This window comes from Nyctibius grandis, chromosome 10 (genome assembly GCF_013368605.1).
Source record: "Nyctibius grandis isolate bNycGra1 chromosome 10, bNycGra1.pri, whole genome shotgun sequence".
NCBI classification, from domain to species: Eukaryota; Metazoa; Chordata; class Aves; order Nyctibiiformes; family Nyctibiidae; genus Nyctibius; species Nyctibius grandis.
This window is the reverse complement of record NC_090667.1, coordinates 18,258,061-18,277,997: the sequence shown is the minus strand read 5'-3', so window position 1 is coordinate 18,277,997 and position 19,937 is coordinate 18,258,061. Positions and strand designations below refer to the sequence as shown.

Sequence of the window (19,937 nt, the reverse complement as noted above, 5' to 3'; positions counted from 1 at the left end):
CGTACTCAAACTCAGCAGAACTCAAGTATCATGCCTCTTCTGGGTTTAGAGTACGACACGCAGCTTCACAATACATTTTAAAAAAGCCATCTCACCAATCTTGGAAGGAAAGAATTTCATAAACATCAGTTTATTTTGCAAGGTGAGGCTAAAAATAACCAAATCCACGGCTCTAGAGAAAGTCGCTGCCAACATAACACAAACTAAATTTACATACTAGAAACCAAGAGAAATTTCTGTGAAGTGATTGACAGTGATACAACCGTACTCAAAGCATGAGTAAACCTTGGACAAATATCCTTTTAAACATAATGACCTTTGCAAAATGAAGAAAAAAATAGCTTAAAAGGTAGGCTACAGTTTCATAAGGCCACTAAGCCCAAAGCAACACTGGCATGACATCTAATTTGGTCAAAATCAGAATAGTAATTAAAAAACATGCAGTAAGCTGGCACTCAACTCCCTAAAAGGTCTACTGGAAACTCATCAGCCATTCCACCTGGAATATCCGAAAAAAACTGAAGAGAAGATAGATATTCTCTCCATATAATTAAAAGATCCATCTTATTAGACACACACTATGCCTAAAAAATTTCTAGAAAAAAAAATTCAAACACATGGCTAAAAACAGTTATCATGTAACTTACTTTCTTTCATTCAGAAATTATGAAGTAATTCCTGCCTCTTCAGGAAAAAAAACCAGTAACAAAGAATGCATGTGATCAAGAAAGGCATTTGACAGACATCCTATTAAGGAATGACAGTCTTCTTATAAAGTACATCGGGAACCTTGTTTACTTGAACCTGTGATTTTACGTACAATATGCACTGAAAGTACTTGCTAAGGCAGGAAAATTGGTTATACAGACAGAAGATTTTAAAAATGTACAATATTCAACAAATATTAAATTATATTAAATGAAAAAAGGAGTGAAGGAACTGCTAAAACTCAGAAGAAGTGAAAATTTACAAGGTAATCTAAATATTACAGAGACATAATTTTCTCTGTAGAGAATATTTTCCCAATTGGTTCATTCATAAATTAAGCAAACTGAAACACAGTGACATATTATTTTTCTAAAGTCAATGTAATAATAAAATCTTAATGTAATTTTTTTTGTTTTTAAATTAAGAACTTAATTTGTAATGGGCTTAAGCTCTGTTATTTAAAAAAAAAAAAAAAATCCTCTATAAACTATTCAGGCTTTAACCCAGACAGCAGTCTCCGTTACTTCAAGATAAATTTTACTCCATTATTTGCCACATTACTAGAAGTAGTTAAATTATAAGGCAAAATATGCTTGACCAGACAATCATATTTACTCTAAGTACAACTCAAATAATTAGTAATTAATCCAAAGGCAACAAGAGCCACCACAAATCTCACAATTTCAGGAGAACCTCAACACATCCCAGTGCAGTGAAATGTAACGTTTAGATGCCTGCGTCGCAGACCATTGTCCAAAAGAATGCACATTCATAAGAAAGATGCATTTCAAATCCTCAAATACTAGACATCACACAAAACCAACCATGTTGATCCACGCACATTTTTAAACCTCAACGACGACTCCAGCTTCCTGAAGCACAAGGCATCAGGGCTTGCCAATGAAGATACCGATTTTGGTGCCTGCGTACCCCCACCGCTCTCACACGTTTTAGGAGAGAACTGCTGCCAGGGAAATCCCTGGAGTGCTTCCCTCCTCTGCTATAGAAAAGCCTGACCCACTTGCCTTAGGGATCATACTCACTAAGACTGTAAAATTTAATAAGGAACACAGTCCTTGTAAGCATGCCAGGATCTAGCGCTCACATACCGGGTAACTGAACACAGTCTCCTGCATTATTTCCCGACTATTCCTCTGGTCATTTATAAATACAGAATGACTTTTCACCAGCAATGTTAAATGTTAATACCCATACTCTCCCTCTAGACATCATACATTATTTTGTAAGGATTCTTCTGCATTTAATGCACACAAACTCCCGAAATACATGACTAGCTGTAAAATTTGCAAGGCTGCACATTTCACAGTTCACTCTGGCAGGATAGACTAGGTGGTCAGATGCCAAAACAAAACAGATGAGAGATAGGAACGCCAGGCTTTACTCCAACATCTTCAACTTTTCACTAGGACAATTAACTTGTCTGTCCCCATCTGTGAACAGAAGATAAGCTCTTTGCATGTACATCTCAAAAAAACCCACCACCAAAAAAAAAAAAACCCACAAAAAACCTCCACCCTTAATGAGTGACAGGTTTGAATGCCTGCGGACATAACTGCAGTATCAGTAAAACCATGCTAGCTTCAGTTTTCCCTAAAGCACATCAATTAAGTACACATATTGCATGACTTCAAGGCTTTTTAGGTATAGTAAGAAGTGAAGATTATGTGGTAATTTAAAGAACAGCTTAATTCCCGAATTTGCTAGAAGAACTTCGACTATTATAAATACTGTACTTTAACCTGTGAGCTACAAACACTATTTTTAAAAAAGACTGTCTGTCCCTTTTTATTTTCTAAGCTCTCAGGCAATAAGATAAGTCACTTTCTTCATACATTTGCGTGCAATTTCTGTACTGCTCACATAGCCAGATGCAACCTGCCTACACTGTAAGGAAAGCAGAAACACAACTGCCTCCCTATGGCAAATTATTTGTCCTGTAACTGATATAAAGTATACTTTTAATGGAAGGTCTCTCCCAATTACATCTGTTTATACATAATTTGAGCCAATACTCTTGGGTACATTCAGAGAAAAAGCTCCCAGAAAACTGTCCATGATTTTTCTCAATTTCACCTTTTTTTTTTTTTCCATCAAGTACATTTTGTGCTTCGTTCAAGACAAGACACTTTCTTTGACAAGCGAACAGCTGTACTAAGACATAAGAAAAAATGCTTTAAAGCCACTGATGGATAGACAACCAGTGTGGCAGCTCCATACTTGTTCCCCAGCACATGCAAAACACCCTTTGACAGGTTTTAAAAAAAAAAAAAAAAGCTTTGTAACTTTGTTACTTTTTGGTTTAACAAAGACACTACTTATTCAACAATTATACCAAGTCTAGCAGATCATATTATGGTATAACTACAATTTACAGACCTATGTATTACAATGGATTACAAACACATGAACACTGTTAGGGTCCAGTCCTCACTCACTACAGCTGGAAGACCAGCACTCCTGGAGTGTAGCTCAGGCAGGGACTGGAGCCCCAGGGGCCACTGGGCAGGAGGCCAGGGCCACCCGAGGCTGGTCAGTGCCACTAAGGTCTATTAATGCACTCAGGACCCTGACATATATCCATCATATTACCTTATCTTGGACCGCTAAGGAAAGCTATTGCTCACTTCTTTTTACTCAGGTTTTTAATCTAACAACTGCCAGTTGATGAACCTTCCAAGGCTCACAGATTTATAAATGGTGTACTGCTTTGGTACTTCAGTCCAGACTAGCTACATCATGAATGAAAATTGTTCTCCACAGTTATACTGTGACCTAGACAAAAAGAATGTAATTGCAACTATCTTTCTACAATTCACATTGCTGAAGACTATTAATTTAAAAAACACAGCAGTAAGAGGTAACCAAGCCATCGGGGTCAACGAAAGACAGTAATGGGGGGGTTCTGCAGAAGCTTTCATCTCTGCTGCCCACCTAGCCTTCAGAATTATTGATATGGCAACCTTTCAGGCACATTACAAATGAAACTCTCTAGCTTGGAGAAGAGGAGACTGAGGGGTGACCTCATTAATGTTTTTAAATATGTAAAGGGCAAGTGTCATGAGGATGGAGCCAGGCTCTTCTCAGTGACATCCATTGACAGGACAAGGGGCAATGGGTGCAAGCTGGAACACAGGAGGTTCCACATAAATATGAGGAAAAACTTCTTTACAGTGAGGGTAACTGAACACTGGAACAGGCTGCCCAGAGAGGTTGTGGAGTCTCCTTCTCTGGACGCGTTCCTGTGTGACATGATCTAGGTAATCCTGCTCCGGCAGGGGGATTGGACTAGATGATCTTTTGAGGTCCCTTCCAATCCCGAACATTCTGTGATTCTGTGAAAATACACCCAACAGCAGCCATCTATAAAAGATGATCAAAAGACTGATGCAGTCTGAGTTGAAACAAGAAGCAACCAAATGTAGAGGAAAGATGGTATACACTGCATTAGGTATCGACAACTTGACAACAAGATAGGATTCTGGAAATAAAAGAAACCCTTGAATAGTTTCCCACCAGATGTAGCTTGCATACGGTTTTCTTACCTGATCTGCTGCAATGAAATAGGTGCTTTAATTTGCTGATAATAATCAGGATACTTTTTCTTGGAGGGCAAGTGGAAAAAGGGTTCAGATATGAGCTGGCCCTGATTATTTCGGCAACTTCTAACTGTGTCATAAAGCTGATAAAGTGGATTAGAAGTGTCCATAAAGGAAGTAATGCTCTCGGCTTCAGATTCCCCCTCTTCATAACGAGCAGCAGCTGCACAGAGAGAAAGGAAAAAATGGGAAACTCAGCAGGACAACTCAGAGTGGGTGTTTTGGTTGACTTTTCAAATGGATAAAGATCTAAACCAGAAGAAAAGGCAGTCTCTCAGTCAAGGGTGTTCAGCTGCTCTCCGGCAGTCAGGTTCCTCAGAAAAGGACATCACAAATATATCTTATGAGCCTCAGGCTGACAAAGAAAAAGCACTTTATCTATGTATTGCAATCTCTCTTATTAGATGAGACTTCAGTTCTGGCACTGGTAATACACCCTTGCCACCTGCAAGTGTTGAGAAGTTCAATAATTGTTCATATATGAGACTACATAACAGGACTATTCAACCACACACTACCTGTACAGCAGCTATGTCCTTATTTACCCATCAAACCATGAATACCAGTATTTGTGCCAATTACATTTGTATATTGAACTACTGCCATTCTGCTACCTGACAAGAATACAAATTGACAAACCGTGTCTGGCATTTTCAAACGTGCCTAGTCAGTTAAGCAAAATGGCCAAGTTAAAAATGAATTTTTGCAGATTATTTCAAAAAGGTGACTTCAAAACTTATATAATCCTTTAGACCATATTAATCACAGATCAATTAAATAATAGCAGAAAAAACTAACACTAAAGCCTGGAGGTTCACCTCTAATATATGCAGCAAAATGAAGGAGAAATAAATATTTTAGAATTATTATATAATTAGCATAAGCATTTCATAATAAAGTACTTAAAAATTTTATAGCAAACTTTTCAAGTTATCTCTATGAAGCATATATTATGCTTCAGGATTAGGACAAATTAAAGAAATGCTACAAGGAATTAACATTTACTGTAGATAAAATTAGAAGAAACATTACATGAGCAACAGAAACACAACAGAAATTAAAAACCACTGGTAGCAGAAATATAGGATGGGAAGCAATAAATGGCCAACCCTTCCATACTTCTCAGTAACACAAATGGTGTAATTTGTAACTTGCAGACAGACATAATATAAAATCTATGGGGTTTTGCACATACTAGAGTTAAACTGTTCAGCCTTTTTCCCCTCTTATGAGTTACAGTTTGAAGGAAAGCTTGGCAGATGACACACTGTGTAATTCAGTTACACAAAATACAGTTCTCTAACACTCACACCAAGTTTCCAGCTGGCATTTTCGTTACTGCTCAGTGGAGGCTGGCAATGTTTCAAGCTTTCTATCCAAGTTCAGTAAAGACATATTGAAATGATGACAAAGCCAGGGGACACTCTGACTGCATAACAACATAGTACTATCATTTCTCCTCTGCAGCCTGACATTGCAGGTCTATGCGAATGTAAGACGTACAAGATATACCAGATGAGTTAGATGCAAGCTAAAATACAAGCAGACTTCAGTAGATGTGCAAACACACAACGAAGATGTTCACTACTGTTTCAGGGAAGACACTCAAAATTATCCTAATTATGTATCTGTGTGCCAATCAGCATCTCTTAATGGCCTAGCATCTACTACACAGTAGCCAGCAAAGCAGGAGCTGGACAGAATAACTCAGGTAGAAACAAAAGACTGGAGGTAGCACTATGTTTTCCTGTACCTAACGTATCAACCTGAACATGGAGGTAAATGCTAACAGCTAAGAGAATGCTATCAGGTAAAGTAAGTTTCCAAAATAGATTATACAGCAAAATACTGTCTGTCTTTTTTTTTTACTCAAAGAGTTCAGTTCTGAGTGCTCCAACAAAAGGTAAGAAAAGAATAGAAAAAGCAGAAGAACTTGTTTTTATGAAAGAGATGAAATAAGAAACCAGCCAAGTACATTGCTGTCCTCTGGCATGTGGCAGCCAGCAACAAAGCAGTTCAATACCCTAAATAAGAAATGTACTTCCTTTGTATTAAAAGTAGAACACAAGGCATTCCCTAAAATAAAAATCTAAGTAAATTAAACAGGCACTAAATGAAAGTGTTTGCATAATATTGTAATGCAGCTATAAATATTTTCATTATGATGCGTATGTTCTTTAAAAGCGATGTGTCAAACATTATGTACTCTTGCATACTCAGAAAATGAGTGTTCTCCTAATATGTAACCTGTTATCTTAAGAACGGAAGAAGAATGTATTATTCAGATCAGAAGACAGAAAAAGCCGTGTTTTGCTATGGAACAATCAATCTAATGCAAGACTCTAGATTCTTTAATATGCAGTAGCACCGGGTCCCATATCCCCACCAAGCACACGCTAGCAGTGGAGAGTTAACACTCAGTTACTCCCCGTTCATGCAGCTGTTACCACAACTACAGTTAGCAGATACAGGAAGAAAAAAAACAACAATGCAGTAAGCCATAACCACAAAACATACAACAGTCCCAAACAAAATGTATTTCCTGCTGTTCGTTCCATACCACAGTGACTGTTTCCTAATGAAGGGACACCTTCACAATGGATGATGTTAAATTGACCTCACTGCAAAAGGAGGAAGCCGTCTAATTTACAACTGGAAGTGAGCTTTATTATCGGGTAGAAATGCATATATCATATACATGTACTCTTACTCAATGATGAGGCAGAAAAAGAGCAGAGAGAGAGGTGAGTATTTTAATGTATATGAAAGAAAATTAGTCTTTACTCAGTAAGTGATTTGCTTTAAACACTGTCTCCTTTGTGGTCCCAAAGCTCCTAGACAGCAATGAATGCTCAAAGTTTTAACTGAAGATAGATGCTAAAACCAAAAGCAGCACCCAGTCTTCAAACATTTCTAAATGAAATAATAACAAATAAAATAGCTTTGTTTACAAAATGAAATACTTATAAATAAGCAACACATAATGACCATCTGTGCCTGCCTTTACAGATTTATAATGAGGAGCAAGGGAGTTGCAGAAGTTGCTCATGTCCTAGTCCATTTGAGCTGGAAATCTACAAGCTCCATCACACCATGACACTCTCTGAAACTGTGAGGATAAACTCCAAGTTGGAAATAGATATGGTTCATTGCTTAGGCAACTGCTACAATCAAAGAAGCTCAAAGATTTCATTCTCTGTATCAAGAAGGAGAAAGTTCTCTTAATCTTCAGTCACGCAGCCTAGTTCTCATTTATTTTAATGCGTGTTAGAGAAAGGAAAAAAGATGAGATACCAGAGCAACTAACAAAAAGACTACTTGGTTTAAATAAGAATCCTTTTCATCTGAGACAAAGCATAGGGATGTCCAAGTAGTATGCTGGAGGGACAGAAAATCCTAAGGGTGACAGAGGTCTGCCAAAAAAATGGACATTGTCTCTTAGCTGAATGCAATAAAGATAGGAGGGCTTCCACAGAAGCAAGGCAAAAATCTCAGATGTATATGAAATGCCCCATGAAAATGACAATAATGACCACAGTAAAGGTGGCACCTGAAAGTGGTTTCAATCACTTCAATAATGTAAATCACATAAAGACATAAAAAGCTATGCATTTTTACAGAATTACAATTTGCAAAAATAGCAGCTAACAGTCACGCTGAACCAAGCTAATAAATACTCCCCACACCTCCCAGAAAGCACCTGCTCTGAAGCAATAACTGAACTCTGGGCTAACCAGGAATAAAAATGCTTTTGCTTGCAGCAAGATCTAAAATGATTCAAAAAATTCTACAGCATATCCATCCACTGGAAAACAGTGGTGAGTACAATTCAATTACCAGGTATGAAATAAATGCTTCAAAAATATATATTGAAGAGATGCATCATTTCTCATCACTGCAGAAACAAACAAAAAAAAAACCCCAATGGTATACGTACAAAAACATTTCAGAAACCTGCTCTGAGATTAATGCAGGGAAGTTACCAAGAATGCAACTATCAAGACAGGCTAACTTAAAAGACAACCTGTAACAATTTATGACCAATACTGAAATATCTGATATAATGCATATATTTCAGCATATATGCTTATAATATAATGCTAAAACATGCTCATTATGAAACAAGGATGCTGTATGAAGGCATGCCTTTTTATGTGCTTTTAACATAAACCTTTATGCAAGATTTCATGACTGCTAGGCTGGACCAGATATTTCTAAATTGAATTCTAACATTTATCTATCCTTTTACCTCATACAGATTATCTTCACCTTAAAAAAATAAAACCTGACAGGTACTTAGAAGACCCAATGGCACAAGAAAGCAAGAGAAAACAAGCCAGCGTGAGCGAGGTTTCTCTCAAACAACTGCAGCACTGTAAATCTCTTTCACTGCAAAGAGCACTCAATGTGTTCTCTCCAATGTCTCCTCTTCTGTTTCGTATTAGAAAGAATAAAGACAAGCAACAGTTTCCCTAAAGCTTGGATAAGTATACTTGGAAACACACACACACTAAATTCAAAACAAAAGTTTGGCCTACTCTATCTCACCAGCTGTACATTTATAAATTCGTACTTAGAGGAAACAGGGGATCAAATTTAACAGAGGGATTGGATTTAACAGAATTACATGCTGAGTTTGGAAACACTGCAAAATATTTTGAAATAAAGATATTTGACTGTATCAAGAGCTCTACAGTTTTGTTTATTCCAAACATTTTAATTAAAGAAAATAAATAGAGAAACTGCATTTCAATTCCTACCAGCCAAAGCTGCATCCTCATCACTTTCTGATCCATACTGCAATGCCATGGTTATTGCTGATAAACGATCCCCTTGGGCTGATCTTTTGTTACTATAAAAGAGAAAAAGCAAAAAAAAAAAATATGCAAAATTAAAAAAAAAAAAAGAAAAGGGTTATCATGTTAACCATTAACTGTCGCCCAGAGTATTTAAGTAAGTAAGTGAAGCTCATGATGGTTGCCTACATTATCAGGAACACAGATATGACTATGCAAGAAAAGACTGGAGCCCTTAACAAGAGAAACTGTTAACGACCTGTGAGTTTGCCTCTATTTTAAGAGACAGTCCATCAAACTGAAAAACTGGACACACAATCAGAAAGCTAGAGCTCAAGCTAACTATCTTCTATCCTATTTTGAATAACTGAGTATTTGAATTACTGGGGGAGAAGAGGGACGATAACAAGTCCCTCCCAATTAATAACTTTGTTATTTGATCCTGTTTTATAGGGATTTGTGTACATGAAGGAATTCAGCACACTGTAAGCTGTATATGCTATCTTCTCCCATTCCCCATCCCCACCTTAGGCATTTTCAGCACACAGAGTGCCTGTATGTGAAGCAGCTTCCTTTGCTTTCTAGGTGGAGTAAATCAAGAGTCCACGCTGGCTAGGGCCTCAAAAAGACATCTTCAGCATCCCTCTCTTCCTCCGTTTTGTCCCAAACCTGAGGCAAGCAGCATTTCATACCTACACTGTAGGCTATGCCTGACTATCTCTGCTTTCTTACTAGGTCAGCTCTTCAGGCACCTCCAGCAACGGGCTCAGCCTTGCGCTGTGGGAGAGAGGTGAAGACCGGGAAAAAGCAGATGGGCCGCTTAAAATGACACCAACTCTGTACAAATGCTCAGTCCCTTAAAGACCTTTGCAGCTGCTGCATTAAACCATGGTTTCAGAGTATACGTGCAGGGAGTTAGCCAGGAGTAGTACTGTTTCAAGACAGTAATCCAGAGACTGTAGATATGAGACCTCTGCTAGGTACCAACATTCTCAACTGATGACTGAAAGAACAAACCAGAAAGCCTCCAGTAATCCAGTCTACTCAGTAAGTTTCCCATAAATGCATCCCAAATGCAATACTTTCTCTTTACAGGCTTTATTGGTTTCCACCATCCATCTCTTAATTATTTTGTCCTACTTATTATTGGTTTTTAGCCTCCAAAAACAATTTTTCTAGGTTTACAACACATTTCCATGTTTTTTTCACCTGCTTTATTTTGTAATGAAGCTTAACATACTGTTCTTCAGAACTTTTCTAAGGAAATAATTGCATATAGTGTATTTCATGACAGGTGTTTTGAAATATTAAACATAAAATCAAATATGGAAGAGTAATTACGGCAAAGTAACATTAAATCATACTTAATAGATATTTGACTGAAATATATTTGAATCTCAAAAGTATTTGAGTCAATATTGAAGAGCACTCTCAACTAAAAAAAAAAAAAAAACCACCAAAATTTTAGTATTTCTATATGATGATGACCCAGCTTTTCCTCCAATTCCACAATTCACTTACCGATAATATTTGTTAGAAGAATTTCTCTCATCACCAACACTGCCTTTACCCTGTGAGGAAGGACCTGTCAGCTTGGAAGCAGTCAAATTTGATGGAGTCCTTAAGGCAGAAGAGACAAGCCAAGGAAAGGGGAAAAAAAGAGGCCCACCTTAGACCCAAGAAAAGACGCAGCAAGGATAAAGCTTTTTACAGAATTACTTTGATAGATCAGCCAAAAGGTTCAGAGACAGTTATAAAATGTTTTAAAGCTAAAAGTAAAGTAATACTAAGATACATTTAGTGCCCCAGCATTAATATCGATTTTGTTTATAAAGTCAGAGGAAGGTAACATTCAGATTGAGGATTAATAGCTATATGCACAGCTCAACCTACCACAGCAGTGAAAGCAGCCAACAAAATGTTCCTTAGCATCCAGATAAAACTAATCATACAGATCCATTATGTTTTATCAATACTTAACAAAATCACTGTCAAGTTGCTTGACAGTGCATATTTTCAAGCAACTTTATTTTGTCACTTTATTTAAGGGAGGACAGTTAAATGCACCAACAAAGAGCAATTTAGTATGACAAAGGATACGATGAATTCTGCAATAGAAAAGCATGATTTTTGACACAGAGGCAACATTTCTGCAGAACTTAGGTTAGTAGCGTTATGATGAATTTGAGCCTGATCCATCAATGACAAAGAAAAACAGATGCAAATTCAGAAGAAAAATATAGTAAATTAACTTTAAATGAACTTATGGGGGTATTTTATTAAAATCAGCAATAGGTAAAGGAGACCCCTCCTTTGAGACAATTAAGCAGTTAGGAATTTAAATAGAAAATAATGATTCTGTGATGCAGATTCAGCAGCAAGAAGCAAAAAAAGAATAATGGTTCAATAAAAAAAGCAACCAGTGAAATGCAGAACAGCAGGTGAAAGGTTTGGTTTCCATGGTACTTTTCTCTCACCCCAAATTTTTTTGTATTCAGCCCAATATTACTGTAGCCTGCTTCAGGCATTATAATTTTTTTTTGCCAAGTTAGAGAAACAAAGAAGGGAGCTGTCAATTATTCTGAGATTCAGATTACTTCAGTATTTGCAGGTCTGTTAAGAATATAGTATATAAGAGAACATCTAAAGTAAGGTAGTCGAGAAGTAGAAATGGGTTGGCAGTGCAAGAGAGGAATTCAACTAACAAATATCAGTGTGATTTATCTGTCATCCCTTCTTATGCAAACAGCTTTATTTTGAAGAAAAACAGTTAAGCCTCAAAATTAAACATCACACACACATGTGACATTCTGAGCTTCATCAATGGCCAATACAGTGAGAAAAATAAAATAAAACCACAATTTAAATAGAAAACCTCTACGCCCATATGTAATTCTAGTTACTGCAAAGCAAACATGTATATATGTTCAGTGTCTGTAGAATCAAGGTCTTCTGACACTACACATACTATTAAGAAAGAAAATTATTAAAATATGTGTCAGGAATTACTCCCTAACAGTATTTCTGCTTTTATATTTTTATATGCTCCAACAACGATTCACCCAAACATGGGAAACATGCTAATGCTGAACATATGAACCAGAAAAAACACTGCATAGGTTGAATGTCTCAAAGCACCAAACAGTAAAAATCAATCAGGTAACTTCCATTTCTTTCACACGTAATAATCCCAGGCAATACTTTTAATACTGACATTATCTACACATTTTTCAGACAACAAAACAATTAAAACTGCCTTTCAGTAAAGTAAGGGAGTGCTAGTGTTTTCAGTTTTACTATACAAACCTTTCCAGGAAATGACAGCAGTTATTTTCTGGCATCAAATACCAGCAAACAGCTCAAATACATAAAGAGAGACCACCTTGTAAAGAGTTTGCTAACTCCTTGGATGACTTGCAAGATGTCGCTTTATTATTTTAGATAAATGACACAGTTCATACTGGCAAATAATATATAAACCTACTTTTGAGTGTTACTCATAAGTTAAAAGTTTATATGAGAAGAAATCTAATTGCATTTCAGATAAGAAACATCTAAAATGACTGCATCACTTCTCTGTACACTATGGGTTTTCACTGGAAGAAAATGCTGTTGCCTAAATAAAATCATTCCATGAAACAAACAGAGCTATCAACAGTGTTTTATACCTGCCTGTTCAAGACCAAATCTATGCTTCACTGATTAAGTCATCCAGATCTTCAGTGTCCTGTGCCTCTTTTCATAGCTAGAAATTGGTTTTCAAAACAAGGCTTTATATGATGTCAACTTCCCTCTAAATATCTTTTACCTGAGGTCTTGTTCCAATGTTTCTGCCCCTACCTAATTAACTGTGAGTTCTTATGTTTCAGCTTCTAACAAGATTCAAGAACATACAGCATTTTTCGTAAAGCAAAGCACCACAAAGCACCTTGTTCCTCACTATTCCTTTTCTGCTCTTAACTTATAAACACATGTGGTGGAAGTTGGCCATAGCTTAAGTTATAAAAGATCCACTGACGCTGTTTTTCATGATCAAGTACATCACAGAAATATTTCACCGCAGAAGTATTTCAATAAAAAGTTTCCTTCCAAAAACTATTTTACAATTTATAACTTTCACAACAACAATAAACTAAGTTTTCAAGCAATTATTTCCCACGATACTCTCCACAGCAAAATTAAGGGAATGTCTATAGAGAATTTTATGAGATTATAAAAAGAACTCTATTTGCAGTACCTGATTCGGAGACTTGACTTGGCCAACTCACTGTGTTCAATTTCAGCCTTTTTCATATTAAATATTTTTTTAATTGCATTTGCATCCTGTCAATTAAAAGAATTTTTTTGTTTAATGTTGAAAGTTAAGAATGTTATAGTCAAGTATATCCATCTACCTAAAAATCTAAAACAAAAATGAAGGGGTTTTTACATTTAGATACAAAACAATTCTGCGGAAGAAATGAAGCCTAGAACAAAGTTTGCCTGAAATACACCAACAGTGGCCTGTAAAAACTGAACAGAGTAGCTTCGAGCTCAATTTTTGTTATAACCTTTAAAAAAAAATTTTTTTTTAAGCTATAATTTGCAAATACACACAAATACCACTTCAAACTAAACAGGCAAATTAGTTTCTGTGCCTTTGCAAGCAAAAAGTTACTACCATTACCGAGCTTTACAATGCTTGCTCTCTCATTTTACACCCATGGACTCGATACTCAGAGTAACGGTTCACAAAATAGAGATTACAAGTTTTGAGTGAGGTTACAAGCGCAAGTAATGTCACTAGGAATTGGAACTACAAACAGAAGTGCAATTGGAAAAGTCCAAGAACCACTTACATAATAACACTATACATATACAAGGTCTCTCACTACAAAGCCCTTAAAAACCAAGCACACAAAGGAATAATTTACCACTGAAATTCTCTCAGTTGCAGAGAACATGGAAACAGCAATGTAGTAACTTGTACACAAAATGCCGGTGAACTAAGTATGAAAAAGGTAGGAGGTGCAATTTGGTCACAAAAATATGGCTAAAAGGAAGAGGATCTTCAAAACCTATGCAAAGAAGGCATGACTACGGTTTTGAAGCCTAATATGAAAATCATTAATAGTTCCTGCAATCTGGAAAGAGATAACAGCTGAGTACTACCACTATCACTTGAATCTGTAGTTTCAGTCATTTCAACTTCAATCACAAGTACAAGGATCCTCTGTTCCCCCAAAGGAGTCATATAACTCATATCATATCAAGGTAAAATTGAATTGCAAAAAATCATAATACGTCACGAAAAAAATTACATACACCCCAATTATAATAAAAGCAATATAAAAAAAGGAAAAGCCACTAATAGCTATTTTTAGAATATGCAAACAGAGTGTTTAGGGCCTTGAGCTAAAGATTCATTTAAGGATCAATCAGCACAGAAAGCAGAAAAAAGAATCTGAACTCAAATCAAACTACGAACAACTGAAACTAACCTTGAATACTTGTGATCCAGGCTCATTGTAGGTTTTGGCATTCTTTGCCAGAAGATCTATATCCTTGGCCATTGCATGAATGCTTTTATAAGTTCCATTCTATACAACAAAAAACAGAACTGGTTAAAGTGGCAACCTTCAGACAGCATGAGAACTAAGTCAATAGTGAAAAGCAAAGGGAATTCACATAGAATAAAGGGAACATTTATAGAAAAAGAAGAATGTATTTATAAAGAGGACAGATAAGTATCTGGAAAAAGTCATCAAAAAAGAAAGTAACAAATATAAGTGCTAAGTCCTTATAGAGCTTACGAATGCTAAGTAAAAGATTGCAAAAATACTTAATACATTAGATTATCTTAATTTTGAAGGGTTCCAACAATACATTATTTTACCTTTATTCTCTAGTTCGATTAGTCTACGTGCTATCCCTCACATACAAATACTAGAATTACAGAACAGTATTTCAAATTACTGGAGAAGATGAAAAATGCATCAGTACAAAACAGCTATTTATAGCACTAGAACAAAAGTAGGTGATGATAATGCACGATCAATCTTCAACACCTCAATGTTTTACATTAGCAGTACCTGCCAAGGAACTACTTTAAACCAGTAAACATCAAGGAACCCAAGATATTCAGGCTCAACGCCAGCACACTACAGTTCGCAATGCTTGATCTTCAACCCAGCTACTTCTGCAGCATTAACCCAGGACAGAACATTAAATTAGCATAGAGTTCAGAGTTTTAAATAGCAGGGGAAAAACACATTGCCTTTCCTACTGCTATAAACTTTGGCTTCTAACAATTTTAGAATGCTTACTGTTAAACAAGTCTATACTCAGACACATTAATAGGCTCATACTGTACCTGTATCCTTTGGGCAATAGTTTTAAGATCTATGGGCTCCTTTATTATTGCATAATAATCTGGATATTGCTGGAAAACAAAAATAATTTATATATTACTATAAATAGTCACAAAGCTAGTGTTCTAATAGCTTGTAGAATGAGCTATTAGATGAACTCCAGATAAGAACAGTGTAAGCTTCATAAACATAGCACTAGGCTTCAATCTGGGCGAGCCAGATCATAAGGCAGATACAAGGAATTATAATTCATCAATAAACTGGCATAAAGGAACAGTTCTGTCTGAAAGCCAAATACATGGTGATGGTCTTCAGAATATTTATTTTGCTGGTTAAACTTGTTACGCCAAACCTTAAAACAGAACAGTGAAATCAGACATATTTAAAAAGATTAAAAACTCTGGACCAAAAAATCCTAATTACCTAAACTGGCAAAACAGGGCAAGCCCCAATCTACAATGAACGGCTGGGAATGAGCGGGTAGTGGCAAAGAAGGTAGAGAAGCTCTAAAAACAGCTGGAGTTTGCCACTGACGAGACAGTAACAAAGAACTGCATCCTGAGTGTGCCCATCATAGTGTATAACATCAGTTATATAAACGTCCAGGTTTCCAACTTAGAACACAACCAATATTATTAAAATACCCACCACTTTAGAAGGAAGTTTCTGAAACAGTTCACTTATGAGGCGTCCTGATGGGTTTGTGGCAACAGCTACAGCTTCAAGAAGTTGTTCAAGAATTTCTTTCAGGTAACCTGGAGATGACTAACATATGAAATGAAAACACACAAAGTTTTTAATAGCAGCCATAGTAGAGTGCTTCAAGTTGCACTGAAATATATGAATTTACTTTTCAAAGACAGAAAAAAATCAGCCATAAAACACAGATGCAACTTTTGAAAACAACATTGTTTATGCATTTAGGTTAAAGCACATGAGAAAACTTTAATTTCACATTTACACTGTAGACTGTCAGACACACATTACGTATTGTTAGAACAGACTTGGTTGTCAACATTAATGAAAACATGCACCCCAAAATCACAAAAACCAGACAAGCCCGAACTTCCTATCATCATATCTGGCTTATAAAACGCTCCAGGAACAGCTGCACTAACTGAATGGAACACACACTGGAAAATTATGTCATTAGACATGAAGCTTGCATGCATCAAACCTCAATGCTGGCATGATACCAAGCATACACCATATTAGTTTCAACTAAACTAGAACCACGTTTTATCCATATCAGAAAACCTCACAACTTTTCTTTGCTACACAAAAGTGAAACACACATACAACGCTGTGAAATTATTAACTAATAAACTTGGATAAGAAATACCTTTGGGGGCATAATTTAACTATGAAAAGACTTAATGCCTTTTCACATATGGAGGCCAATCTCCCTCTCAGAGTCAGCTGACATACACAGCCATGGCTTCATCCAGCTGCAGCTGTCCTGCCCACACTTACTAATTCAGAATTTGCGCCTTGATTGTCATGTCCTTCCTCATCTTCATCTTCCTCCTCAGCATCACCTTTTTGAACAAATTCATTTTTTGTGCGTAAATACAACTCCCATAATTTGCAGGCAGCTTTATATTCAGGAGAATCAGGCTGCAAAAACAAATCAAACATTCTGCTCAAAATTCAGATCATTCTTACAGAAGGAAATTTATAAATTATTAGTTGAAAGGTATTAAATGCTTTAAATAAATAATGGAAAACCAGGGAAATTCCTGCTTCAGTCGTACTTCAACAGATGTGTTAAGGATCGCAATAAGCACTAGAAAACATAACCTCTCTTACTCCAAAGCATCTAAGTCTTTTGGAAAACTTAGCAATAAAATTACTTGGGTTGAGGCTTTGACAAGCCTATTAGATGAATCGGAAGAAATCATTGGGTTTTGTTGCAGCATAACACTACTGATATTTAAAACAGACTAAATACAATATGATAAAAATATGATTCAAGCCAATACTGCTGCCGCTGTGTGGCACTTGAAAACTAATTTCTACGGAAGAAGAATGCCAATAAATGTGCCAATATCTTTGAAAGCACTGAAATGATTTACACTCAGACTAACTGGGAAATTCCAAACAACTTGACAACATGCTACCACCTGCATACACATCTAGGTATATTTTTTTGGAAGAGCTAGAAGAATTAGTCAGCAAATTAAGTTTTGTAAATACAGAGCTGGCAGTGGCAGACAAGCATGTGCCTATTAATGTTACTACTTAAGAACATTACCCAGAAAAAACACTGCTTTTCCACTCTTAGGTATTTTTCTTTCCCTTTCCTCTGTCACTTAACCTCTATTTCAGGCATTCCTGCAGATATGTCACCTTATTACTGCTGATTATGCTCTTCCTACTTCACTCTCTCAGCCTCTGGCAGCTTGTAATACAAATGAGAAAGCAACATGAGAACTACTCCTAAGCTTACCTTATTAGGCTTAAATATTCTCAAGACATTAGACCAGGTGTTAATTATGAGGAACAGATTTAAAGGGTATTCTCCTCCACTAGCCTGCTTCCTTCTATATTAATGCAAGATGCTCAAAAGTGTAAGACTTGAACTGAAATATTAAAAAAACAAAAGGTTTCCATTCTAATCTCGCATTCACAACAAAACACCTGCTGCAATAAAGACCTTGACAATGAATCAGCCATCCCTGTTTTATATGCGTCATTGGAACTGCGTAGGTAAGGCAAAAGATGAAAAAAGAAGATGTTATGTTTGTGTGCCACACCTCCAGCTCACAACTCCGTTATTTCTCTGGAAACGTCAACATTCCTTCATCCTAGAATGATGGCTACCTATTTCTATTCTACATGTATAATTTTATGAAACAGGCATAATTCTGAGTCCACTATTCTGCAGGCAAAGGTAGCACACATTCTGTAAAACTCTCATAATTCTTTCCTGCCATCTTCCTCTCCCTCATGTAGAAACCACAAAAAAAGCCAACATTAATGGGCGAGTGCCTTGAAAAGCTTCAGGAATACACAACTAATTTGGAAATCTTTGTACTTTTTCTACTGTAACCAGAATGCGCAAATGCATTAATCCATAAATCTGATTATTTTTCAAAAAGCTACACACACACACACACACAAATGTAAACAAAATAAACACTGCTTTTCTGAATGTCACCTGGTTACGCCGGCTGGGTTATTCAGAAAGCAGTCATTTGGATGATCTCCAACGTCAAAGATATATGAAAGGTAATATTAGCAGTTTTAGATTTGCTGAACCATCTCAGTCACTACATACAATTTAACTGTTTTTAACATAGCCTTCCATTAAACGAGATTAATCCAATTCTGTCCCACTTCCTTACGGTAACTGCAATAAAAACCATTAATATCTAAAATAAAACATACCCAGTTTGGGGGAACAGACATGGGGGTTGCACCCTTGATGAAATACATCATCACATACACTCACAATCTATCATCACTGACCATGATAATCAATGTGCCTTTTTTTCATATTATTAAGTGGCCAATGGAAGAGAAAGATTCAACACTCCTACTATATGCTTGCTGTTATTTATAAACTCTTCCTTTTGGGGAAAAAAATAATCTTTCTTCTATTTCAAAAGGTTACACAGAGTGTGTTGTAAAATGAGAACGGTTTAATACAAAAATATTTTTCTCAGTTTACAGCTCTATTTTTGCTTTCTATCTCTTTTAGAAAACTACATGAAGATCCTCCTCACATTATTTTATAGTTTTCCACAGAAAAACTGCTATAGTAGGACATCTTACAAAGATACAGCCAACCTTACAGAAATATATGCAAATAACTGCAATGTGTGCTGTTCTCTTACCAATAATAAAGGCTAAACTGAAAAGTTTTTTGCCAAACCAAGGAAGAATTTAAACAGATCTCTACCACTTTTACAATGAATTTGAGCCTTTATATGTATTTTCCTCACCTTATAGTAAGCCTTCGCATTGTTAAAGAGAAGCTGAAAATCAGCAGTCAGCACATTCACATCATCATATTCCTCCATCTTTAGCTTTTGTTGGATTTTCATTAAATCGATTGGCTGAGAAACCACTTCATAATAATCGGGCTGATTTCTGTTGCAATGACAAAACCAGGCATTATATTCCAAGCAGTAAAACCAAAATCACAGCACTAAAGTCTGTATGTGTCTATGACTAAATAAAACAAAGAAAGTTCCAATACATTTTTGTTACAGCTAGAAGATGGGGACAGTGGTCTATTAGCACGCTTACTTTATTACATGTCTTGATATGATCCTCAGTTTTCTGAGTTTAAGATAAAATTCAGTCTCTTATTTTATCTACTGCATTTTCAAGGGTCATTTCTATTAATCTTCACAAGATATGCCCTTAGTATTACATTCCACCACTTATATGGAATATTCTACAGTCAAAGGCATAGATGTTTTAGGTGTCACAAGAAACATTTTAAATTAATTCAGTGT

At 36.2% G+C, this 19,937-nt stretch overlaps 1 protein-coding gene across 17 annotated transcripts in view; it reads right to left on the bottom strand.

Moving 5' to 3' along the window:
- The window catches only part of PBRM1 (polybromo 1), a 67,389-nt gene that overhangs the window by 42,365 nt on the left and 5,087 nt on the right, over nucleotides 1–19,937 (bottom strand). For 13 of the 17 annotated variants that reach the window (XR_011048851.1, XR_011048850.1, XM_068409033.1 and 10 more), the window contains 9 exons: nucleotides 19,419–19,566; nucleotides 16,945–17,088; nucleotides 16,120–16,236; nucleotides 15,474–15,542; nucleotides 14,602–14,700; nucleotides 13,359–13,444; nucleotides 10,643–10,741; nucleotides 9,086–9,177; nucleotides 4,272–4,488 (listed from right to left, as the gene is read on the bottom strand). Coding sequence is in view for 15 of the 17 variants with exons in the window: in XM_068409033.1 (XP_068265134.1) it covers nucleotides 4,272–4,488; nucleotides 9,086–9,177; nucleotides 10,643–10,741; nucleotides 13,359–13,444; nucleotides 14,602–14,700; nucleotides 15,474–15,542; nucleotides 16,120–16,236; nucleotides 16,945–17,088; nucleotides 19,419–19,566 (1,071 nt within the window). In the remaining 2 variants the exon portion in view is untranslated. The remainder of the gene's footprint in view (nucleotides 1–4,271; nucleotides 4,489–9,085; nucleotides 9,178–10,642; nucleotides 10,742–13,358; nucleotides 13,445–14,601; nucleotides 14,701–15,473; nucleotides 15,543–16,119; nucleotides 16,237–16,944; nucleotides 17,089–19,418; nucleotides 19,567–19,937) is intronic. The other 4 variants (XM_068409039.1, XM_068409043.1, XM_068409040.1 and 1 more) reach the window with 1 other exon arrangement.